Consider the following 26,773-nt stretch of genomic DNA (forward strand, 5'->3'; position numbering starts at 1 on the left):
AGCGCATGATGCACCTAATATATGAAGAGGTGCACGTTTATTCATATATTAAGCACATCTTAATGTACAAAAATGTACACTAGGTCCAATCTGGGGCATACTTTGGGTATAATTTATGCCAGTTTCGAGCGCAGTTATGTATAAATGTGATACTCTGGGGTGGCCACACCCCCTTTTGATAAATTACAACCCCTTTTTATGAATCTGTGGACAAAGGCACAGACTGCCAAAGGTTGCACAAAAGCAAGACTTGCATAACATTTTGCAACTTTTTAATGCAAGAAACCGGCATAAAATGTCCCTTATGGGCTTTGGGGCATGTCCACCAGGTGGGCAACATAATGGTAGAAATATAGAAGTCAGGGAAATAATTAGGGAGATATTCTGGGACTGGATGATCACTCTCCACACGGAGCATCTCCACAGCCACACCTGTTAATATAACAAAAGATTTTGGATTTCGAGAATCTGTCTTTTTGGAAGGCCCAGCATGACTGTGCATTACATGGCGGCCCATTGTCCACTGGGCAAATTACTGAATATTTTTGTGTCGTTTTGGCAAATATTTGAGTCAACCTTCATAAAATGCTGTCCATGGACTGGGCAGGACAGCATAATGACAATAGTAGGATGGACCATGATGGGTTGCAGTGCCAAATAGCAAATTCAGTTGTATTGCATAAAACTCACATGTAAAATATGCATTAACGTGTGTAAATATACCTATGGATGAATTGTTGGTCATTCCTGGATTTGTAGATCGGCCTGTAAGAGAATAATGTTTTTGAAACATTTTTGCAGTAATTTTCTCATGATGCCATATATGTTATTCATTTTCACTGAGGCAGAAGAATCTAGTACAAATCAAATAATCCTTCACTGAGGAAAGTCCTAAAACTTAACATTTCATATTTAATGACTAAACGTATGTAAGGCTACAGAACAAAGATGAATATACAGCTATATTAACACCACCAGTGTCTGGACTTTACGAACATAAACAGGAACATGACGCAGAAAAACAAAATTGATTTCTAATAAATCCAACCAGACAGAAATCACACTCTAAATGTGTCCTGCCTGTTAATAAACAACCCATACAGCAGAGAAATCACATGCGGCAGTTGGGTCGTGGTGATCCAGAGTTTCTCAAATGGGGTGAGATCTGCCAATAGAAGCTCTGGAGCTTTAAGATATCCTAATCCCTCACCTGGAAGTACTGCATCCAAGCACCTGGCTTCAGTCTGTGTCTCTCTCCTAAATCGCTCAAGGAGCGTATACCCCTCGGACCCATAATCTCACGGACCTGTGGAGAGGGGCTGTTTGGTGGAAAGGTTAGTTTTGTTTTAGACCTCGTGGCCGGGATCTGTAGGTTCCCCACTAGTGGCGTCAGGGGACCAGGAATCGTTACCACCTGTCTGCCCCTCACCAAGCGGGACCAAGCCTGAAGCAGGCTCAGAGAGAGGGGCGTGGCCCCCAAGCCCCCTCCAGTCCACCCTACCCGGGATCCAAAAAGTACCCCCCAAGTCAAACTGTTTCTGGCCTATCTCCAGCGTCACCCAAGCCCTCTCTGCAGCATGATGTATTATGTCTAGTATACAGCTACCTATCGCAGCCTTATGGTATAAGTCAAGATCTGGGAGCCCTGCTCCACCCATAGATTTAGGTCGTGTTAGAGTCTTATAACTTATTATGGGGAAGGAACCCTTCCAAATAAATCTCACCATGGATTTCTGTAGATGACTGAAAAATCATCTAGGTAGGTTGCAAGGGACTGTCTGAAAAATGTAAAGGATTCTTGGGAGGATATTCATCTTCAACGAGCTAATTCTTCCGAACCAGAAGAGGTGCATCTTAGACCAGCCTTCCAACTCCAACTCGAGGTTCGTCAGTAAAGGTTTATAGTTTAGTTTGAAACTCCAAGAGGGGTCAGCTGGAATTTGTATACCCAGATATTTTAGAGACCTCTCTCTCCATTGAAAAAGGGAAACTCCCTCATAGTCTATTGACTTCGAGAGGTGGCAGAGTAATATTAAGGATTTCTGAATTTTGCATGTTCATTTTAAAATTACTGAGTTTCTCGTATCTGGATAATCCCAATAATAACCCTGGCGGACTAATCCTAGGGTTTAAAACGTAAAGCAGGTCATCTGCAAACATGGGCAGCTTGTGATCCCTATTGCGTCCCCTCATGGCCTGTATATATGAGTTGCTTCGAAGGTCGTTAGCCAAGGGCTCCATCACCATGATTTATAGAATCAGAGACAGGGGGCAACCAGCCCAACCCCCTCAAAACCACCTCCAGAAAATTCCAATTCACCCTGTCAAAGGCCTTTTCTGTGTCTACGGCTAGCAGGCACAATGGGATATTGGACCTACGAGCCTAGTTGATCAGGGAAGATGCTTTTATCGTTTTGTCTGGGGCTTCCGTGCCCAGAACAAACCCAACTTGGTCCATATAAATGAGATGGAGAATGTAGGGATTCAATCTGTTAGCCAGAATCTTGGAGAATATTTTGAGGTCACTGTTGATGAGGGAGATGGGTCTGTAGCTACTGCAAGAAAGTGGGTCCTTCCTTGGTTTCAAGATCACTACAATGTTAGTCTGTAATGCTTGGGGAGGAAAGAGGCATCCTCAAGAGACTGCGTTGAACACCTCTAGCATGAGCTCTGCCACCTGTCCGCTGCACTTCCTGTAGAACCTCAGGGTGAACCCATCAGGTCTGGGACTTTTCCCTACTTTCAGATCCTTCATAACCTGACATAGTTCTGAGGGAGTGAGATCACCTTCAAGATCCCCCACCTTGTCATCCAGGACGGTTCTAGTGATATGTTGCTGTAGGTATTGTTTGATATTGTTTTATTGAGTAAGCACTCTCGACTCCTCCATGGCGTGGGATGCTATAAAGCTTAGCGTAATATGTCCTAAAAGCCTCTAGCATCTCTTCAGGGACATGAACAACTTTCCCAGTCGGAGAGTTTATGGAAAATATATTTGCCTGGGATATCTGAGGATGTAAGGCTCTAGCAAGCCACCTCCCACTTTTGTTGCCATATACATGTTAGTGAGGGAGACTAACTCCAATGGGAGGGGACCCGTGTCAACTGTTCCAGTGCAGGGATATCGGCGGGGGAGCCGCTGCAGACAGTGCAGGGGACAGCAGGAGAAGACGTGGCTGTGTTCAGACAGTTGAAACAAGGTGAGTATCTATTTTTTTTGTTTTTGAAACCACTTTTACTTGATTTTCAGGGAAGGGCTCATATTTAAAGCCCTTCCCTGAAATCAATTGCCGGCATCAGAATCCTCTACCGCAGCTCCCCCTGTTCCCCCCTGCTACCCCCCGCTCCACCCCGCCCCCAAATCTTTTCACCCAAGTAGGCAATTACTTGAAAAAAGCGATGCTTGATCGAGCAATTGCCCTGAACAAGCACGTTTGCTCATCTCTTATTGGTTTATTTTTGCAACTTTTTTACACTTTTAAAAATGTATTTTGCGTTTATAGTGGCATTCGAAGATCCCTACCTAACCCTTGTTTTTGTCAATGGTGCCGTGTGAGGGGTTTTATTTTTGCAGGATGAGTTGTAATTTTTAATGGTACCATTTGTTGGTGAGATAGGCAAAATTAGCTATTTTTGCTATGTTCTTTGTATTTTTTTTCATGACGTGCACTGAGCGGGATAAGGTAACGTATTTTGCAATGTATAGGATGCGTGGTTTTGACAAATATTTTGCTCAAAATTCGCACCACGTCCTATACACAGGATGCCAATATTCTAATGTAAGTTTTCATTGGAAAAGATCCAACGCAAACTTACATGAATGTCGGCTGCAAGGTACTGCCCACGGGTGTGTGGGAGCCTTTAGGGCTCCATCACACTACCAGAGCGGGAAGGCAGAGCAGTAATGCGCAAAGCAGCAGCGTGCAGAAGCAGGGCAGCGACACGGAAAAATATTCTATTCTTGTAATAGTTTTTTTAACATTTTATTTTTGACCCACGAGGAAACTTGATTATCACCATATTTGATCATTCTTCCAATACACTATTATACTTCAGTATAGTAGTGCATTAGAAAGCCTATGAAGCTGAGCCAGAGGCTGAGTCTCATAGCCCACCATAGCTGGCAGACGCAGAGATCATATTCAGTCCTCAGGGTGCCATAGGAACGCATCGAGACCCCATGATCACATCACAGGGATCCGATGGGTGAGAGAGCGTGCCACCTCCTGTTGTCAGCTTTTACATGCCTTGGTTGCACTGACTATGGTGTGAAAATGGTTAAAAAGTGGGGATCAAAGGTTTCTTTAGTCTCCGGTGTTAGAGCAAGTACCAGGCTGTCATCTGAGGGACGAGTACCTGTTCTCCACAGCATGGTAGACCTGCACCTTGCTTTCCATGCAGCCACTGTCAAAAGATGGCGCTGAAGAATAAAGCCCCTTTAAGAGCCACCGTCAAAAGACCGGAGCATCCAAAAAACAGGCAAAACCTATACCATAGTTGCGGATCTTGACTGCTCCCCCTCACCTCCTCCAAAGCCTTCCCGCTGTCTGCGCTCCCTGCCTTCAGGTTCTCAGCAGCCTGTAGTGTTCTCACCTGACCAGTGGTGCCGCACCTTCAGAGGAGGTAAAGGGAGCTCCGCATATTATGAAATGAGCTGCAGATTTTAACTATTTTTTTAGATTCGGAAATGCTGTGGAATTTACCGTAGAAATTTCCGGCACATGTAAACATACCCGCCCGGGAGCAGGAGCCAACAGACGGATCTCCGCCGGTCAGCCTATCTGACAGATAGGCTGACCGCAGAGGACCACGGAGAATCAGGGCAAATCGCAGCATGCTGCGATTTGCCTGCCGAAGAGGCCTGTGGACAGGGGGACAGCGCTCTCCATAGCAACACTATGGAGAGCTTTCACTGCGTTCCCCACGGCTGGATTATCCACGTGGGGAACGCAATGAAAACTCGCCCGTGGCCAGGCAGCCTTAGTCTGCTTGAGGTACCCTGCCACGCGCATAGTTACCTCAGTAGTAATAGTGTCCCCTATATTGTTCCCAGTAAATATAGTGTCCCTACATTGGCTCCAGTAGTAATAGTGACCCCCCAAAGTGGACTTGTCCCCTATATCAGCCCCAGTAGTAATAGTGCCACTGAATGATTGCCAGCCGGGGAGTCGTGGCACCCCAGCTGATAATCACCTTCATGGTGACTAGATGTCCTGAAAGTGAGGCAAAAGTTGGACAGACATCCGTAAAGTGGGACACAAGGCTGTCCCACTTAGGGACCCTTGTCAGCATTGCCTGGAGAGGCCTGTTAGGGCTTTGGAAAAAGGTTCCGTATGTCCCTCTGGGAAGGAGTTTGGTAGGGTCACCGTGACACGTGCTATCTTTACCCCACCATCTTCTCAGCTGTGGGCCTTGCACATGTACATGGCCTAGATGCACATAATGCATCTAAGAACACACAAATGCCTCAAAAAATATTTTGTCCTTTAATAGTTTAAAGCACCTTTCACATGGGTGTATTTGTGCACGTAAAATCTGGGCATTAATACATGGAGAATTTTTCCAGTGCATTTCAGTCGCGTAAGAAAACCGACAGTATACTCTATGTCTCTGTGCATTTGTGCACACAAAGTTTCCATAAAAGTCAATGGTGATGCGCAAAAATATGGTAGGAGCTGCACAAAACTGTCAGGAGGGAACTTGCGGTCGCTGGTAGTGGTGCGTGGCGGTGTCGTCCGGGGGTTGCCTAGGGTGGTTGGCGTCCGGGCCGTTGTTGGGTGTGGGGTCCGCGGCGCTGCTGGGTGGGGCCTCGGCGGCTGGGCTCGAAGTTCCCCTGTTAGGGGGCGTGGCCGGAGGAGGGCCGGACTTCATGAATTACTGGCTGGCGTGTCACCAGGTTCTGCCCCGACCTAGGCGGGGTTTCAGGTATTTAGCTCTACAGATACTGTTAGTCCCTGTGGTTGCTAATTGTTCTCCAGCTAACACCCGCTCAGGTGGCTTGTTCTAGTCTTCTGACCTGGTTTGCTCAGACCTATCTGTCTTCCTCTGGATTCCTTGATAGTTCTTTGGTGGTTATTTGTCTCTCTTATTCCGGACGTGGATTTTGTCATATTCTGTCTTCTGGTTAGTTGGTCTCTCCTGTCCCTGTCCCCGGGGTTCCTTCAATGCAGATAGGGACCACCGCCCAGTTGTCGCCCTGGGGTTTAGCCCAGGCGGGGAAGTAGGTAGGGACAGGGGAGACGGTTGGTTGTAGAGACTTCCAGTCATCCGTTCCTAACCTGCCCTGACAGAAACATTGCGGAACCGTGTAGGAAGAAGAACAGATGTGGAACTTTTTACACTAATTAGCCGTGTGCAAATGAAAATGCCTTACGGGCACAAAATGTGTTATAAGAAACACTGATACATACTAAAAAGAATTGCTCATTCCGCAAATACGCAGCGCTCAGGCACACATAAATATGCATACGCTCATGTGAAGTGGGTGGAATGGAAAAGTTGCAGTTCTCAACAGATCTGCATTTTCTTATAGTAATTGATTTTACTGAGAAACATAAGAATTTCCAGAAAATTTAATTTCATTTCCTCCAACCAATCACCACACTGTAGTACATATGAATGACATCTGATAGTTACTGTAGGATTCCTGAGAACTTACCGGTCACAGTAATAGTGGGTGTTACGTAATCGACTTTATAATCAATTTTCACGTTACTGGTCTTGCTTTCTTCAAATTTAAAGAAATATGTCCCGGCATCTTCTTTCCTGGCATTAGTTATTGTCAGGCTGCAATCTCCAGAATCTGGATTTCCTGTCAAAATGAAGTTTGGTTTTTTCCCAGGCCTGGACTTATCATTACTAGCTACTATAGTAGCTCCATCTAGCTTCCAGAAGCCAGAGGAATTCTTGAACGTATTGCTATAATTAGCAGTGAATTTACATGGAATCGTGACACAGTGACCCTCCTGTACACGGACTCTAGGAGGCACGTCAATAGAATAGGCAGGTAAGACCTGACATGTTATACCTGTAGAAGGAGAAAATATGTCATTATTCCATATCAGGTATTTTACATGAATCAAGTATAGTATTTTACTAAGTATAGTATGTGCTATATTTTATTAAAAAGTGCCTGTGTGTTATAGTCCAAAGTCAAGAGGGTCTGCCAGTGCCAGACCACCCTGACTACATCTTCAACAATTATTCTGCCAGATGCCTTTGAGAACTGTGCAGCAGCAGACACTGATCTGCGTAATCAGTGTTGGGCAGGAGAGGAAGCATCACATTCTGCTGTTAGATATATAGTATGTGCTGCAGAGAAGGACTGACATTCTACTGAGAAGGACAAAAGGGAACACAGCCGGCAGCAGAGAAGGAGCTGAAAGATTCTGGACTGAAGGACCCTTCATGATTATATGACCAGTTTGAGGTCCAGTAAGAATCAGGCAGCCTTAAAAAAAATTCTCTACACTGGCTACTGGTCTAGTGTGCACAAGTGTTTATAGCCATGATTAAAATGAATCAGGTGCCGGTAGCAGAACTCTTCCTGTATGGGAGCCGTATCCTCCGACTCATCCTGTGTGCAGCAGCACTGTGTGTATATAAACGTTGCATGTGCAACAAAGCTGTGTATGCCCACTTTGTGTATGAGTGTGCACAGAAGAGTTGTGTGTGTATGTGAACTTTGTGTGTAGAAGAGCTGTGTGTGTGTATATATTGTATATGCAGTAGAGCTATTTGTGTGTGTGTATAATGTGTGTATAATTTCATAAAGGGAGTGTTTGTGCGTGAAAAATCTTAGCGTGCAATGTGCAGAGAATAGAACCCATTAATTTCAATGGGTTCATTTTCATTTTTGCTTCTGCGTGCATGCTCTATCTCTATCGCATTTTGGCACTAAAGGCCCTAGAAGAGCCCAAGGGAGGTGCTTACCCGACACCACTGCGCAATTTCGTCAGTGTGACTCCGACCTAACAGGATCATACTGTTGACTATTAATACCGGCCCCTAGTGTAGAATGCAAGAAATGGAGGCCCTTTCCTAGACCACCACATTGACCCCTTGACTTCCTTGGACCACTGCAAAAGTTTTAATTGCTATGGAATATTATTTTCCTGTTTTATATCACCAAGACATCCGTATGTTGTACTTACCTTTCCAGAAGAGAGGAAGGATAATCATAAGACCGACCCACATGCTGCTGTGCTTTATGTGTCTCATCTTGATTCTGAGATGAACCCGTGGGTAAGATCATGTATGGATTGTAGATTCTTTGCAACAAATTAGTTGTTACTTTATGTCTGTCCTGTTGGGAGTCCTATAAGAGTAACACAGGAGTAATGTATATGGCAGAACATCTTACATCACTATTATGATGACTACATCGTATTCTACTACGACTGATATAAAACTACTGTAACTATACGGCTTCTGCTGGCTATTTCTTTGCGCTGAGATTGTTTCTCTGCTTATACAGATGTGTTACACACATTTTTCAGCACATCCAGAAGAATGAGTTTGCGGCACTCACCGGTACTTATAATGTTGTGGTAACTTTATTCCATTACTCAGTGGGAACAGAGACAGACGGGGCAACAGATCTGATCCCACTAAGCAATGGAATAAAGTAATTGCAACATTTTAGGTACCGCTGAGCGCTGATAAATTATTTTTCTAGATGTGCTGAAAACTCCAGAATAGTAAGACGGCTGAGATATTGCAGCGTGCCGCCATTACGTCTGTGGGGTGATTTGTTACACATTATTTCTGCAACCACTAGAGGAGCGAACTGTACAGAGTTATTACAGGGCCATTACAATCTGTACTAGCTGGATAAATCTGTCTTCAATTTGCTCCCCTATTTGCTAATTTCCTGCCAAAAAATATTTAATAAGGCTGCCTGTCCACGGGCGTTGCGGTATCCCGCGGCGGATCTCCGCCATGCGAGCCGCCGCCCGGGAGCAGATGCCGGCAGACGGATCTCCGCCAGTCAGCCTACCTGACAGATAGGCTGACCGCGGAGGACCACGGTAAATCGCAGCATGCTGCGATTTGCCGGCCGCTCGTGGGCAGGGGGGAAGCGGTCTCCATAGCAACGCTATGGAGAGCTTCTACTGCGTTCCCCACAGCCAGATTATCGCCTCAGGGAACGCAATGAAAACCCGCCCGTAGACTGACAGCCCAGATGTGTGCATACAGGGATCAATGCAGTGGAAGGGCATCTCTATTACAATATAGCATCACACAATATAGTATAGCATTCAGGGCTCCTTCACACTGGATCGCCTCTAGCTTGGATACAAGATGTGATAGGGGGGCATGGAGGCTCTAGTACCTTGTTGTACTGCCTCTAGCTTGAATACAAGATGTGATAAGGGGGCATGGAGGCTCTAGTACCCTGTTGTACCGGCTCTAGCTTGGATACAAGATGTGATACGGACAGGCATGGAGGCTCTAGTATCATGTTATACCGCCTCTAGCTCGGATACAAGATGTGATACTGGCGAGCATGGAAGCTCTAGTACCTTGTTGTACTGCCTCTAGCTTGAATACAAGATGTGATACCAGCAGGCATTGAGGTTCTAGTACCCTGTTTGGCTGCCTCTAGCATGTTACAAGATGTGATATGGGGGGGCATGGAGGCTCTTTTTCCCTATTGTACGCCTCTAGCTTGGATATAAGATGTGATACTGGCGTCCATGGAGGCTCTAGTACCCTATTAGATCGCCACTAACTAGTATACAAGATGTGATACCGGCAGGCATGGAGGCTTTAGTGTACTACCCCAGAGTTGGGTACTATAGCACCTATGTAGTCACTTCATAGTTAAATGTGTGTATGACGATGGTCTACCACCGGAGGTCTATTTACAATACAAAAAAGGAATTGTGCCACACTTGCTTTCTTTATACAAATAAATACTTGACAAGGGCCTTCTTCCAGAGTCCATGTCAGAAGGTAGCATAGTGCTCATTTAAAGCCGATAAAGACCCAGAGGACTGTGGGTCATATAGGCCCCTTTCACTATTAAATACTGATTATAAGATCCTCACTAAGATATTGGCCTCTTGCCTGAATCAAGTAATAAAGAAATCATACCTTCTGACCAAGCAGGTTTTATCCCGGAAATGTCAACCTCGAACAATATTAGAATGACACAGGTAGTTACGCCGGTCGGCTGGAGGTGGGGGTTGGACTAGGCCTTGGCTTCATTAGACGCTGCTAAGGCATTCAATTCTGTTGAGTGGCCATATTTGATAGAGGTACTTCGAAGATTCGGATTGGGAGAATCATTTATTAAGTAGATCTCTATTCTATATAGATCTTCGGTAGCCATGGTCATGGTGAATGGGCTAACCTCCACCTCCTTTGCACCACACAGGGGTACCCGACAGGGCTGCCCACTTTTCCCCCTCCTGTTTGCTATTGCAATAGAGCCATTGGCCCCAATAATTCGGCAACATGGGTCATACAAGGGCCTTGAGATCGGAGCTAGAGAGGATAGGATAGGTTTGTACACTGAAGATTTAATATTATATATGTCTGAACCTAGGCGCACTTTACCACTGGCTATCTCTCTAATAGATGGATTTGGGAGATTTTCAGGTTTACGCATTAACTGCCAGAAGTCTGCTTTTATGCCCCTGAGACTCGAGGGTTGGCAGATAGGAGAGGTATTTTGCAACCTACAGATCACTTCCCAATTTAAATATCTCGGGATTTATATCTCTAGAGATCACATGTTGTTTTGCTTTGAATATTGCCCCTCTATTAACGTCTCTGCAAATTTTTCAGTAAGACCAACTCATCAGTAATATCCTTTATTTGGGGGAAATCTAGAGCTAAACTTCATATGGAGACACTACAGCACCCCAAAGACATGGCAGGAACAGCGCTTCCAGATTTTAAGCTGTATTATTTGGCTTGACAACTTAGGTATGTTCGTCACTGATTGTCAAATGCTCCCCTCCCCAACTCTGAACACCACCTAATGGTTTTTCTGTTTGAAATCTCCCTCTGGATTGTTCTGGAGAAACCAGAACTGTTGGCCAAGCAGATGTTATCTATTCATAAACTGGCAGTTAGAGTGTGGCAGACATGTAAATCACTGACTAAATATGTAGGTACCCCTTTAGAAACCCCTCTGTGGGATAATAGAATGCTCCCACATCTTGTGAATCTACCAAATAAGCAGTTCTGGGTGAACTTGGGAATTACCACATTGGAACATCTGTATATTGACGGGGTACTAGCCTCCTTTGAACTGCTCCAGGAGCTGTACCAAGTCTCTAGGACTGGATTCTATAGATATTTGCAACTTTGCCATGCTCTTATGGCGCAATCCCCAGAACCAAGGCAACCTCTGTCTCTGTACTCTCTGATAGGCATAATGCGCACTAAAGGGCCCAGGGCATTGTACACCCATCTGCTGCATTCTAAAATTTCCAATGTCAGTGATGGATAGATGGAAGGGACCCATCCCCTCCCTTACTGGCGAGCAATGGGATGTCGCGAAGGCATTATACACCATGGTATCACCAGCCACAAACAATAAATTAACTCAATTATATATACTTCACCAGTGCTATCTAACACCAACTAGGCTTTATAAAATGAACAGGGTGTCTACCAACCAATGTCATCGATGCCGAGCAGGAGGGGCAAATTTTAATCATCTAATATGGAGCTGCCCAGATATCTATGCATATTGGGAGGAGGTTACAGAATTTCTAAGACAGCTAATAGGGATGCCAATTCCACTTGACCTGATCATATGCTTGTTAGGTGTTTTGGATGAGGAGCACTGGCAATTTCATGATCGGATATTTCTTACTAAGGTGTTGTTCCTGGCCTGCAAAATGATAGCTTTATGCTGGATGGATAGACATTCCCCAACACTCTCGATGTGACAGAATATTGTTAATTCCACCTTATTGTATGAGAACATAGTCTATGAAAATAGAAAATGCCCGGAGAAATTTCACAAGGTATGGAGGAGATGGTGTGGCTTGACGGACACGTCTTTCACAGAAGATTTGCTCCAAGGTTTATTGAACAGAACTGTATCTAGGGCTGGCCAGTAATGTGGGTGCTAACTGTCAAACTCTACTGACACTGACAGACACTGGAGTATTTGGTAGATTGTAGGGTGTAGTGTGTTTCTCATAAGGCCCATTTACACTGGATGATTATCGCTAAAAATTTGCTAATCAGCGATCGTTTTAGCGATAATCGGTGCGTGTAAATAGGCGTGGGGTACCCGCTTTTCGGGCACTTTTAGCTGATCGTTAAAGCTAAAGGCCCATTTACACGAGCAGATAATCACTCAAAGATTGCTCAAATGACAGTTTGAGCTACAGCTTTGAGCGATTATTTTGCATAAGAATTAATTGGTGCGCAAATGAAGCCTTCCCTGAGTGCAGGCTAATAGCTTGAGGCTATTATCTGCACTCAGATCCTTTGTTCTCCAAGAAGAAACAATGCTATCAGCACTCCCCCATGGAGAACTGCTGATAAAAGTGAGAGATGATATTTAGGTTAGCTTGATTTAACGATCAGCTAAAAGTGCCCGAAAATCAGGTGCCCCGCGCCCTTTTACACGCACCAATTATCGCTAAAACGATTACCGATTATACTGCTCGTGTAAATGGGCCTTTAATCAACATACAAACACTATACCATCACACACATTCCTTAAGTGCAAACAAGACTCTACTTAGCACACATTCTGCAGCACATTAGCTTAAACAATAATGTTGCATATAACTTTACGCAATAACAATGAGCACACAAAACATTTACATTAACTTTGGCTATGCAGAAGGGAAAATAACTTTAGAGTCTTTGTTGGGTCTTAAGGAAAAAATTAAAGTGCGTTAACCATGAAAACAAGAAGTCCATAAAATTTCTTGAATAATACCCTTATCTTGAAAGACATGGTATCTTATGTTTCTGACCCTGTAGAGAATCCTGTAGGGGTCGTGTTGCTGTCCCAGGATCTTATTCCCAGGTGACGAGCTTAATGAGGGACAGGCTCTCAAATGAGCACTTACTTCGTCATCGTCTGCTGTGTAGCCCTCTCCTTCTCGGACCAGCTCAGAACCGTCGTCCAACTTCTGCCGCAAGGCTGCTAAGTTCAATGGGTCAGAGCCCTGTAAGCGTCCCTTTGATTCCCTAGAAATTGCAGAAAAGTCAACTGGCTTCCACTAGGACCTTTTTGGTGGCTTCTCCTTTTGGTCATCTACGAAAATAAAGTTGAAATTAGAGTCCCCATATTCCCTCACACAAGAATGTAGTGATGGAAGCAGTGAGTTCTTAGCCTCTTGTTTGTCTTAGTGGATTAAAATCCACAGAGGGTACGGGAATTCCTTAAATCCTCAGAAGTACTGAATTTGTAAAGGGTTCAGACTAGAGATGAGCGAGCACCAAAATGCTCGGGTGCTCGTTGCTCGAGTCGAACTTTCCGCAATGCTCGAGAGTTCATTTTGAGTAACGAACCCCATTGAAGTCAATGGGCGACTCGAGCATTTTTGTATATGACCCATGTTCAGCTAAGGTTTTCATTTGTGAAAATCTGGAAAACCTACGAAAGTGATGGAAACGACACAGAAATGGATAGGGCAGGCCAGGGGCAACATGCAGGGCTGCATCACAGGTTCCCAGGTCTCACTATTAAGCCACAATAGTGGCAAGAGTGGGGCCCCGCCCTAACAATTTTTACTTCAGACAAACCCTCATTAGCAAGGCACACCTTAGCTAAGCACCACACTACCTCCAACCAAGCACAATCACTGCCTGCGGGACACACCGCTGCCTCTTCTCCTGGGTTACATGCTGCCCAACCCCCCCGCACGACCCTGCGTCCGCAGCGCACACAAAAGAGTCCCAGCGCAGCCTTCAGCTGATCTCATGCCACACGCTGGCTTCATAGCCACACCACCCTCATGTCTATTTATAAGTGCGCCTGCCATGAGGAGGAAGCGGAGGCACACACTGCAGAGGGTTGGCAGGGCCAGGTAGCTACCTTCTGTAAAAGGGGGTGCGACAGCCCACAATGCAGTTGAGAATCAATAAGAAATTGACGTTCGATCTTCATTCAAATCCTGTGCCACCTCCGTCAGGAGCTGCAAACGTGGGCATAAAGGGGACTCAGCTGCCAGCCCAGCACTTCTACACATCTCCACAATGCAGCAATACTCGGGGTGGGAAGTATGTGAGCGGGCCCTGGGTCAGCCTCTGTCCCAACAAACACCTTGTGTGGCCCAAGGTGCTGCGAGTGACAAAGCAAAGGGGACTCCATGTGTCCACACACTACTCATTCTGTTTGGATGTCGGATACCTCATCGACAACGCAAGGGGTAAACCATCTGCACTCTGCACCCTACCCAAGTCTGTCAGTGTTTTGGGGACAGACAGGTAAAACACCTCAATGGGAAATCAGTGTGCACCCACAGCATGGGTGGCTAGCAGGAACCCACAGACGGTACATAAAGAAATCCCATTGCAGTGCCCCGGACAGCTGAGGTTACGTGAGAGAAAATACATGTTGGCTTCGGCCCACACTGCATGCCCTAGTCAGTCAGTTTTTTTTTTTTAAGTGCCAGGCAGGTACAACTCCACTATAGGAAGTCTGTGTGCACCCACATAATGGGTGGCTCCCAGGAACACACAGATGGTACATAAAAAAACCCCAATGCAGCGCCCCGGATAGCTGTGGTAACGTGAGAGAAAATACATGTTGGCCTCGGCCCACAATTCATGCCCTAGTCAGTCTGGGTTTTTGGGGGGGCCAGATAGGTAGAACACCGCGATGGGAAGACTTAGTGCACCCATAGTATACACAGACCCCTGTAATATTCCTGTAGCAAAGGTATAAGCTGACCCCAGTAACAGTTATGTTGCAGAAGTCTAGGGAGACCCCAGTAACATTTCTGTAGTAACAGTATAGACAGACCCCAGTAACATTTCATTAGCAGAAGTATAGGCAGACCCCTGTAACATTTCTGTAGCAGAAGTATAGGCAGACCCCTGTAACATTTACGTGGCTGACGTATAGGCAAACCCCAGTAACATTTTAGTAGCAGAAGTATACGCAGACCCCCTTGTAACATTTATGTAGCAGCAGTATTGGCAGACCCCTGTAACATTTCTGTAGCAGCAGTATAGGCAGACTCCTGTAACATTTCAGTAGCAGCAGTATAGGTAGAGCCCAGTATTAGTAATATTTCAGTAGTAACAGTATAGGCAGACCCCAGTAACATTTCTGTAGTAACAGTATAGACAGAGCCGGGTAACATTTCTGTAGTAACAGTATAGGCAGACCCAAGTAACATTTATGTAGCAGCAGTATAGGCAGACCCCTGTAACATTTTAGTAGCAGCAGTATAGACAGAGCCCAGTATTAGTAATATTTTAGTAGTAACAGTATAGACAGACCCCAGTAACATTTCTGTAGTAACAGTATAGACAGAGCCGAGTAACATTTCTGTAGTAACAGTATAGGCAGACCCCAGTAACATTTATGTAGCAGCAGTATAGGCAGACTCCTGTAACATTTCTGTAGCAGCAGTATAAGCAGATCCCTGTAACATTTATGTAGCAGAAGCATAGGCAGACCCCTGTAACATATCTGTAGTAGAAGTAAAGGCAGACCCCAGTAACATTTCTGTAGCAGCAGTATAAGCAGACCCCTGAAACATTTATGTAGCAGAAGCATAGGCAGACCCCAGTACCATTTTTGTAGCAGAAGTATACGCAGACCCCTATAATATTTACGTGGCAGAAGTATAGGCAGACCCCTGTAACATTCAAGTGGCAGCAGTATAGGCAGACCCCTGTAACTTTCTTGTAGCAGAAGTATAGGCAGGCAGAGCCCAGTAAAATTTCTGTAGTAATATAATAGGCCAACCTCTGAAACATTGGGATACCATGAGCGTAGGCGAAGGCCAGAAAAATTAGTTGGATAAGAGTGTAGGCGTGGGCCCCAAAAACAAGTGTACCGAGAGTACAAGTGTACCTCTGAAAAATGTATCAACCGAGAGTGCAGGCGAAACCCATAAACATTTTTTTTAAAGATACAGCTCACTGTTGCTTAATTTGTAACAGAGCCTGTAGGCAGCCCTGTTAAAAAAATTGGTTCATGTTAAAGTCTCAATACTTTTGAAACTTTGAAAAATTGTAAAAACATTGGTAGATGTAGATGAGCCTTTTGGGCCGCAGAAAAATTGTCCATTCAGCGCGATGACATGTTGTTTCTGGAGGAGGAGTAGCAGGAGGAGGACTGATGTCAGAGACAGATTGACAAAGATAAATGCCCCGTTTTCCCGGTGAAAGAGAACAGTGCTTTTATCTGAGGTTGCAGCAAAAAGAATCTTTTGGTTCCACTGCTCTCCGCCGGTGGGGAAGAGAAGTCTGGGGAAATCCAGGCTTTGTTCATCTTTATGAGTGTAAGCATGTCGGCACTGGCAGTTGACAGGCGGGTACGCTTGTCCGTGATGATTCCCCCAGCTGCAAAAAACACCCTCTCTGACAAGACGCTAGCAGCAGGGCAAGCCAGCACCTCCAGGCCATAAAGCGCAAGTTCGTGCCACGTGTCCAGCTTTGACACCCAATAGTTGTATGGAGCAGAGGCATCACAGAGGATGGTGGTACGATCGGCTACGTACTCCACCATCTTTTTAAAGTGCTCCCTCCAACTCAGTATTGACTGGGGAGTGGTGACACAGTCTTGCTGGGGAGCCATAAAGCTGGCAAAGGCATTGGAGAGTGTTCCCCTGCCTGCACTGAACATGCTGCCTGATCTCCGAGCCTCCCCTGCTACTTGGCCCTTGGAACTGCGCCTTCTGCCGCTAGCGCTATCAATGGGAAGTTTACCATCAGTTTGTCCACAAGGGCCCTGTGGTATTGCATCACTCTCGAACCCCTTTCCTCTTCGGGTATGAGTGAAAAGGTTCTCCTTATACCGGGGGTCGAGAAGGGTATACACCCAGTAATCCGTAGTGGCCAGAATGCGTCTAATGCGAGGGTCACGAGAAAGGCAGCCTAACATGAAGTCAGCCATGTGTGCCAGAGTACGAGTATGCAACACATCGCTGTCCTCACTAGGAAGATCACTTTCAGGATCCTCCTATTCCTCCGCGTCCACAGGCCATACACACTGAACAGATGGGAGGCAAGCAGCATGGGTACCCTCTGCAGTGGGCCCAGCTGTCTCTTTCCCCTCCTCCTCCTGCTCCTCCCCCTCCTCCTCCTCCAAAACGCGCTGAGATACAGACATGAGGGTGCTCTGACTATCCAGCGGCATACTCTTTTCCCCCGTATCCTGTTCCGACCGCAAAGCGTCAGCCTTTATGCTTTGCAGCAAACTTCTCAGCAGGCATAGCAGAGGAATGGTAACGCTAATGATTGCAGCATTGCCGCTCACCATCTGGGTAGACTCCTTAAAGTTTCCGAGGACCAGGCAGATGTCTGCCATCCAGGCGCACTCCTTGGTAAAGAATTGGGGAGGAGGCTGACTACCACTACGCCGCCCATCTTTTAGTTGGTATTCCACTATTGCTCTACGCTGCTCATACAGCCTGGCCAACATGTAGAACGTAGAATTCCACCATGTGGGCACGTTGCACAGCAGCCGGTGCTCTGGCAGATTAAACCGATTTTGCAGGGTCCACAGGGTGGCAGTGTCCGTGGTGGACTTGCGGAAATGTGCGCATACATGGCGCACCTTGCAGAGGAGGTCAGACAAGTGCGGGTAGTTTTTCAGAAACCGCTGAACCACCAGATTGAAGATGTGGGCCAGGCATGGCACGTGTGTGAGGCTGCCGAGCTACCACCAGGTTACAGCCGTTGTCACACACGACCATGCCCGGTTGGAGGCTCAGCGGCGAAAGCCAGATGTCAGTCTGCTCTGTCAGACCCTGCAACAGCTCTGGGGCCGTGTGCCTCTTGTCATGTAGGCTGAGTAGTTTCAGCACGGCCTGCTGACGCTTGCCCACCGCTGTGCTGCCATGCCACACTGACGGCAGACACAGAGCAGTGTGAATAATTATGCAATTATTGGCGTACACTTTCACGCTGACAGCAGTTATGTAACGCTAACTCCCGGCAGAAACAAAGAATAAGGAAGGCTGCAAACAGGCCTAGCCGTACGATAGTGATTCACTACTACTCCCAGCAGCCAGGCAGTAAAATGTACATGGCCACAGGTAGCCCAACGAAGGAGCTTTTATTTAAATTTTTTTGAAAAACAATACAGCCTATATAGCGTGTATATGACTTTCCCTCTATCAGGGGCTGTCGCCGCACGCTGTGCGTGAAGTTGCCGGCACACACAGAGCAGTGTAAAAAATTATGCAATTATTGGCGTCCAGTTGCAGGCTGACAGCGGTTATGTAACGCAAACTGCAGTCAGAAAAAAATTATACGCAAGGCTGCAAAAAGGCCTAGCTGGGTAATAGTGAGGCACTACAACTCCCAGCAGCTAGGCAGTAAAATGCACACGGTCACAGGTAGCCCCAGGAAGGACCATTGGGGTTCTTGTAGACAGGATTCTACACTACCACTGTCCCTGCCTCACCAGTACTGCCCCTATACTCAGTATAATAGACTGCAGCCCGAGATGAAAAAAAAAAAATTGTGCAAAACTGCTCCCAGCAGCCACAACAGTAATGCACACGGTCAGATGTGGCCTTGAGAAGGACCGTTGGGGTTCTTGTACACAGGATCCTACACTACCCCTTTCCCTATAGCAGGAACAGCACTCTCCCTGATCTCTCCCAATGTGTGTCTGAGGTGAGCTGCGGGCGGGACCGCTTTAAATACTCGGTGGTCACTTGATCTCACCAGCCACTCACTGCAGGAGGGTGGTATAGGGCTGGAACGTCACAGGAGGAAGTTGTCATGCCTTCCCTGCATGTCTATTGGCCAGAAAATGGCGCTAAACCTGCAGGGAAGGAAATGGAATTGACTCGAGTACCGCGTGGTGCTTGTTTTGAGTAACGAGCATCTCGAACACCCTAATACTCGAACGAGCATCAAGCTCGGACGAGTATGCTCGCTCATCTCTAGTTCAGACCCTTTTTCCTGAGGCAGGAGAAATTTGAGTTGCATCACGCTCAGCCAGTATCATGGGAGAACTGACTCTGGTGGCCTGAACAAAAGGTGAGAACTTGCGGCTGGAAGTAGAGGCAAAAGGTACCTCACCATCCTGGGTAGCGTCAGGGTTTGCGGGGTCTTGAATTCTTTCCTCCCTTAGTGCAGAATCTGGAGAAATTGAAGGGCACAGTTCTAGCAGGTTCGGCTCGTCACCACAATAAAATCTCTGTGGGCACGGCGGGTAGCCTGCAGGTACAGCTCTGTAAGCATTGGCGGACATCCTGTGCACAGGGGAATTCTCACTGGACTTTGAAGAAACTTCCAGTGGCACACTCACCAGACTGCTCAACTCCTTCCATGGGCGGCACTCAACGCACTGCTGTTCCATAGTGGGGCTGTCCCTCCCTTAGCCTTACTTTTCCCTTAGCCATGGTGGGAACAAAGTGGCAGGAAAATTTTGCGGGCATAGGTAGTGCATAGAAAGAAGAAGGTCAGGCGCCATCTTGTATGACCAAACAGTCCATTCTCTTCTCATTTTCTTGAATAAAATACAATGAGGGTAACTCTACTTTATCTAGTACCACAATACAATCCTTCTTTGTACGACACCGCATCCAAGATACATATGAATATCATCACTCTTTCTCTGCATTTCTATAGCCGGCTAAACCTTGCCCTTAATGAGGGCTCAGAGTGTTTCTTTCTTGCCAGGAAAAATATTTGTCATGCCTTTGGCAGTCTCTGTTCAGTAAAATTGTCTGTACTGTATAAGGTATATGATATTGCTTTATTTCTGGCATTATTAGATGGACTTTCTGTTAGGGCTCCATCTAGTGTGCATTCATATACTGAGCCTCAGTGTATTTTGTCCTCTGAGGGATGCTGTACCTTTTACCCATGACCTCAGTGACATCATCAGCTCAGCCCACAGTAGCCATTTTCTGGCACATTCCCTCCATGTCTGGACTGCTCTAGAGACCCTCTGGAAACCTTTATTATCCAGGCTCACAGCGGCATCGTCGGTATGTGATAACTTCTACCTGATGTCCTACTCTTAGCATCCTGTGTATATATGTTTCCAGTTCCATGATTATACCACTTCTATAGTTTCTAGTCTTGTGTGTGTTATTCAGATAGCAGAGCATGTGTCCTAGGGTTATCATCTCTCATGGCTGTATCACATGCTGCCTGTCTTCTCACATGTATATAATGTATTCTATGTACTGCTATGTTAGTGTACATTGCTAAGTGCATCATTTTCTTTGTTCCACAGTTTTACCTCTACCTTGCAATAAAGTTGAAAGCGGACATTGCTCCATCGTCATTGTGTTGCAGGGAAGGTTATCTGCCTGTCTACTTATGCTCCACTCATAGGGAGGACAGAACAGTAAAACGACGGCCCCTTCGCAGGCTGGATAGAGAAACAGGGACTTCTCACAGGCTGGACACAGGGCACCAGCAGTCTAGACAGCAGGATACTAAACCACGTTTTGTGCTATACGCAGAGATACTGCTACAGGACGCCCACTACAGCGGTAAGCGCGTAAGCTCGTCCGGAGCGTCACCATGTCAACGTTAGAGACTGGACTGTATGAGACAAGGTCTCACATCTCAGCTAGCTCCAGAAGCTCAAAAGGGTCAGTGAGTAGCCCTACAGTCGCCATTGCTCATGCAAAAGCGGAAGCCGCCAAAATGCGAGTGCATTATGCTGAGCAAGAAAGGCAATTAAAAGTAGAGAAAGCACGCATGGAAGCAGCACTGGAAAAACTCTCAGTAGAGAAAGAAGCTGCAGCTGCTGTGGCCGAAGCAGAGGCTTTGGAAGAAGCAGCCATCTACGCAAGTGAGAGATTCAGCAACATGTCTAGGCGCAGTTCTGGTCACCAAGACAATCTCCAGCGTACTTCAGACTATGTTCAGCTACATGCCAAGTCGGGTGACGACTCGTGCTCAGATCCGGGAGAGGAGTCAAACCTCCAAAAAGAGCTCCGCCAGCAACCGGTAACACAGCAAGTGACCTCAGCACACCAAATGCCCAACATCAAATTAGATAGCAGTTTGATATTCAGTCGGCCCTCAGTACAACCTAAGCTTGAACCAACAAATGTTTGGAGTACCATGGTCGCCACAAATAAGAATGAACCTGTAGACTGTGACTATTATCATAGCAGCATGTCAAAGAATCGCTGTAACTCAATAGGACCTCCACAAAGCAACTTACCTTCAGATCTACCACGCAGAGATCAAAGTATGACAGACCTCGTCAAATTCTTTGCACGACGTGAGCTGATAACTAAAGGACTCACAAAGTTTAATGACAGACCTGAAGGCTATAGAGCATGGCGTTCGTCATTCAGAAATATGATCAAAGATCTCGACCTGTCTGTAAGTGAAGAAGTTGACCTCCTAGTCAAATGGTTAGACAACGAGTCAGCAGAACATGCAAAGCGAATTAGAGACATCAACATTAACTACCCAAGGAGAGGACTAAAAATAATATGGGAAAGAATGGAGGAGTGTTATGGCTCACCAGAAGTGGTAGAAAATGCACTCTTCAAAAGGATTGAGGATTTTCCTAAGATTCCCAATAAAGGATTTCAGAAGCTGAGAGAATTAAGTGACCTGCTGATGGAACTCGAAGTTGCTAAAGGTGAGGGAGACTTGCAAGGTCTCGCATTTTTAGACACAGCACGTGGTGTCAACCCCATTGTACAGAAATTACCTTACAGTCTACAAGAAAGGTGGATTACTCAAGGCTCCAAGTACAAACAACAGCACAACGTCTCATTCCCTCCATTCTCCTTTTTTGTGGATTTCATACGCCAACAATCAAAGACTAGGAACGACCCAAGTTTTGACTTCCCAACATTTGAAACCGCTTACACCAGAACTAACAAACCTGCTTCACTTCGTAACCCGAAAGCTACACCTGTTGCAGTACACAAAACCAGCATATCTGCTGTGCATCCCTCAACAAGAGACCCTTGCAAAGACTGCCCTCTACATAAGAAGCCTCACCCATTGCAGAAATGTAGAGGATTCAGGGAAAAACCTCTTAAGGACCGGAAAGCCTTTCTCAAGGAAAACCAAATTTGCTACAAGTGTGCCTCAACATCTCATAGGGCGAAGGACTGTACAGCAAACATCGAGTGTTCAGAATGTCATAGTAAGGAGCATACCACGGCCTTACATCCCGAGCCCGCCCCATGGACTCTCATGCCTTCAGACCAGGCTACAGAGCATGGCGGGGAGGAGAAAGTCACAGTACTTCCTGAAGTGTCACCCCAGTGTACCCAAGTCTGTGGAGAGGGCCTCAGAGGTAAATCCTGCTCTAAGATTTGTCTTGTTAAAGTTTATCCAATTGGACACAAAGAAATGGCTGTAAGGTTGTATACCATTCTTGACGATCAAAGCAACAGGTCCCTTGCCAGCTCTACTTTCTTCGACATCTTCAACATTGAAGGACATAGCTCTCCATATTCACTTAAGACTTGCACAGGTGTGACTGAAGAAGCCGGAAGAAGAGCTACTGGTTTTCAAATAGAATCCATGGATGGTGAAACATCCCTGCCTCTACCTAAACTGATAGAATGTAATCAAATTCCAAACAACAGAGAGGAGATTCCAACGCCTGAAGCAGCATTACCACATAAGCACTTGAAGACCATGGCCCATCTCATCCCTGCCTTAGATCCTAAGGCTCAAATAGTGCTTCTGCTTGGAAGGGACATCATAAGAGTCCACGAGGTCAGAAAACAGGTAAATGGCCCTCACAATTCTCCATTTGCACAGAAACTAGACCTAGGATGGGTCATTGTAGGTGACGTCTGCCTAGGAAATGTCCACAAACCATCCACGGTAAATTCCTATTGCACTAATACACTGGAAAATGGACGTCCATCCTTTTTCCAGCCTTGTCCTAACAGGTTCCTTATAAGAGACACACCTAGCAGTATTTCATACTCTGACTCTACGTAAATCGGGACCCATTTCTGTGACGAAGACAGAGACCACTTAGGATGCACAGTGTTCCAGAGGACAAAGGACGACCACAAAATCGCCCCCTCTATTGAAGACGAAGCCTTCTTGGACATAATGGAACAAGGCTTTTTCAAAGATGAAGCAAACAATTGGGTGGCACCACTTCCTTTCAAAACTCAGAGACGCCATCTCCCCGACAACAGAGATCAAGCACTGAAGCGCTTTTTCTCACTCAGACGCAACCTTCTAAGAAGGCCAGATATGAGTGAACATTTCTTCACATTCATGGGGAAGATATTTGGAAACGGTCATGCGGAAGTTGCTCCACCTCTAAGAGAAAAGGAGGAACACTGGTACCTGCCAATCTTTGGCGTCTACCACCCTAAGAAGCCAGGACAGATCCGGGTAGTATTTGACTCCAGTTCACAATATGAAGGAGTCTCCCTCAATGATGTTCTCATGACCGGACCAGACCTCAACAACACACTATTAGGAGTGCTCATTAGGTTCCGTAAAGGATTAATTTCCATTGTTGCCGACATACAGCAGATGTTTCATTGTTTTCTAGTGAAAGAAGAACATAGGAACTTCTTGAGATTCTTCTGGTTTAAAGACAACAACCAAACCAAAGACATAATGGAATACCGAATGAAAGTACATGTTTTTGGCAACAGCCCATCTCCTGCAGTCGCCATCTATGGACTCAAAAGGTCTGCCCGAGAAGGTGAAGAAGAATATGGACAAGATGTCAGGCAGTTTGTAGAAAGAGACTTTTATGTGGACGATGGCCTGAAATCACTTCCATCACCAGATGCAGCAATTGACCTACTCAAAAGAACCCAAAGTATGCTTGCTTGTTCGAACCTCAAACTCCATAAGATAGCTTCAAACAGCAAGGCTGTCATGAAAGCCTTTCCCACTCAAGATCACGCCAATGACCTGAAAGATCTAGACTTGGCAACGGCCACAATACCCTTGCAGCACAGCCTAGGACTCAACTGGGACCTCAACAACGACACCTTTACCTTTCAGGTGGATCAAAAGCCAAAACCATTCACACGACGCGGTGTCCTATCTACGATCAACAGCATCTACGACCCGCTTGGGTTTGCAGCTCCCGTGACCATTCAAGGTAAGATGCTGCTCAGAGACTTGACTGCAGATACATGCGATTGGGACTCCCCACTTTCCCCAGAGAAGGAGACATTGTGGGTAAAGTGGAGAGACTCCCTGGTAGCATTATCCGACCTACACGTTCCTAGGCCGTATGCACACGTGCCTATTGCAGAGGTCAAGTCTAAAGAGCTATGTGTATTTTGTGATGCCTCAGTGAAAGCAATTGCTGCAGTTGCCTACCTCAAAACGATTGACATTAAGGGCCAGACACATATTGGGTTTGTGATGGGAATGGCAAAACTGGCACCATCTCCTGAGCCTACCATACCGAGGCTGGAGCTTTGTGCTGCCGTTCTGGCGGTAGAACTAGCTGAACTCATTGTGACAGAAATAGATGTGACACTTGATGACACAGAATTTCATTCAGATAGCAAAGTAGTGCTGGGCTACATTTACAATGAGTCTAGGAGATTCTATGTGTATGTGCATAACAGAGTCCATAGGATTAGAAAGTCATCAAAACCTACTCAGCAGATCATGCTACCAGAGCTGTACCAGCACCACTCCTTAAAGACACCACATGGCTCACAGGGCCAACTTTCCTTTATAAACCAGTACTGGATACTCACAAGAAAAGCACCTATGGACTGCTAGACCCAGATTCCGATGCAGAGGTTCGCCCTCAAGTTTCCACGCTCATTACGACACTTTCTAGCAAACAGCTGGGATCTAAACGTTTTAACAGGTTCTCAACTTGGAAGTCACTAAACCGCGCTGTAAGTTGCTTAATTCATATAGCCAGAACCTTCAGAGCCACGCCAGCAAGATCAAGTCATTGCAGAGGTTGGCACCGCTGTCCAAAGGGCTATACAGTGGATGAACTTACACAGGCCAAGGACATTGTCATCCATTGTGTGCAACACGAGATTTACGCAAGAGAACTAGAATCACTCCAAAATCAAAAGAATGTGCCTAAAGATAGTTCCCTCAGGAAACTTGACCCATATATAGATGCTAATGGACTGTTGAGAGTTGGAGGACGTGTCTCAAATGCACAGCTTGATAGTAATGAGTGCCATCCTGTAATACTCCCTAACGATCATGTTGCGTCTCTACTTGTGCAGCATTACCATGAACAGACTAAACACCAGGGATGTTTGTTCACTGAGGGAGCTCTATGTACAGCTGGATTTTGGATAGTTGGAGCCAAAAGGCTTGTGAGTAATGTCATTTTCAGATGTGTTACATGCCGGAAACTCCGTGGTACGTTTCAGTCGCAGAAAATGGCTAGCCTCCCTGCTGACCGACTCAGCACTGAACCACCGTTCACAAATGTTGGGCTCGACGTGTTTGGCCCATGGTCCGTCACCATGCGGCGCACTAGAGGAGGCGAAGCAAACAGCAAACGCTGGGCTGTCCTATTCACTTGTATGAGCATCAGGGCAGTGCATGTAGAAGTTATTGAGTCTTTGGACACATCCAGCTTCATAAATGCATTAAGACGCTTCATTTCTATAAGAGGTCCAGTCAAGCAAATCCGTTCTGATAGAGGTACCAATTTCATTGGAGCGTCTAAAGAGTTGAATATTCCCTCAAACATTGACAGCGACCATGTAGGAAGATATCTTGCGAACCAAGGTTGCACATGGTCATTTAACCCTCCACATTCTTCTCACATGGGCGGCTCATGGGAGCGTATGATCGGCATAGCACGTAGGATCCTTGATTCGATATTCCTCCACGAGGGCACTTCAAGACTCACCCATGAGACCCTCACAACTCTTATGGCTGAAGTAGTAGCTATCATAAACGCGAGACCATTAATGCCAATATCCAGAGATCCAGATGACCCTCCTTTGCTTACCCCTTCTACTCTACTCACGCACAAGTTCGATGCAATTACAGCTCCTGCTGGTGAGTTTGATTCTAAAGACTTGTACAAGTGTCAATGGAGACGGGTACAAAGCTTGGCAAATGTGTTTTGGGAAAAGTGGAGGAAACAATACATCTCAACTTTACAGACTAGGAATAAGTGGCATTCCAGTAAACCCAACATGGAAGTTGGCAATGTTGTTCTTGTCAAGGACTCTCAGTCAAAAAGAAACGAATGGCCTATGGGACTCATAACCAAGGTTCTTCCTAGTGAAGACGGGAAAGTCAGAAAGGTGGAAGTCAAATTGTGCAAACAAAATGAGCCTAAACTCTTCTTCAGACCTGTTACCGAACTGATTTTATTACTCACAACGAAGAGGTCTTAATGTGGTAACCTTGGGTTACCAGACGGGGAGTGTCATGCCTTTGGCAGTCTCTGTTCAGTAAAATTGTCTGTACTGTATAAGGTATATGATATTGCTTTATTTCTGGCATTATTAGATGGACTTTCTGTTAGGGCTCCATCTAGTGTGCATTCATATACTGAGCCTCAGTGTATTTTGTCCTCTGAGGGATGCTGTACCTTTTACCCATGACCTCAGTGACATCATCAGCTCAGCCCACAGTAGCCATTTTCTGGCGCATTCCCTCCATGTCTGGACTGCTCTAGAGACCCTCTGCAAACCTTTATTATCCAGGCTCACAGCGGCATCGT

General features: G+C 46.0%; 1 protein-coding gene across 1 annotated transcript in view; it reads right to left on the bottom strand.

The window, feature by feature from the left end:
• The window catches only part of LOC136632278 (sialic acid-binding Ig-like lectin 13), a 122,173-nt gene that overhangs the window by 84,352 nt on the left and 11,048 nt on the right, over positions 1-26,773 (bottom strand). The window contains exon 2 of the mRNA XM_066607054.1: positions 13,053-13,240. Within this exon, the coding sequence (XP_066463151.1) occupies positions 13,053-13,060 (8 nt within the window). The 5' untranslated portion in view covers positions 13,061-13,240. The remainder of the gene's footprint in view (positions 1-13,052; positions 13,241-26,773) is intronic.

This window comes from Eleutherodactylus coqui, chromosome 6, assembly GCF_035609145.1.
Source record: "Eleutherodactylus coqui strain aEleCoq1 chromosome 6, aEleCoq1.hap1, whole genome shotgun sequence".
Lineage (NCBI taxonomy): Eukaryota > Metazoa > Chordata > Amphibia > Anura > Eleutherodactylidae > Eleutherodactylus > Eleutherodactylus coqui.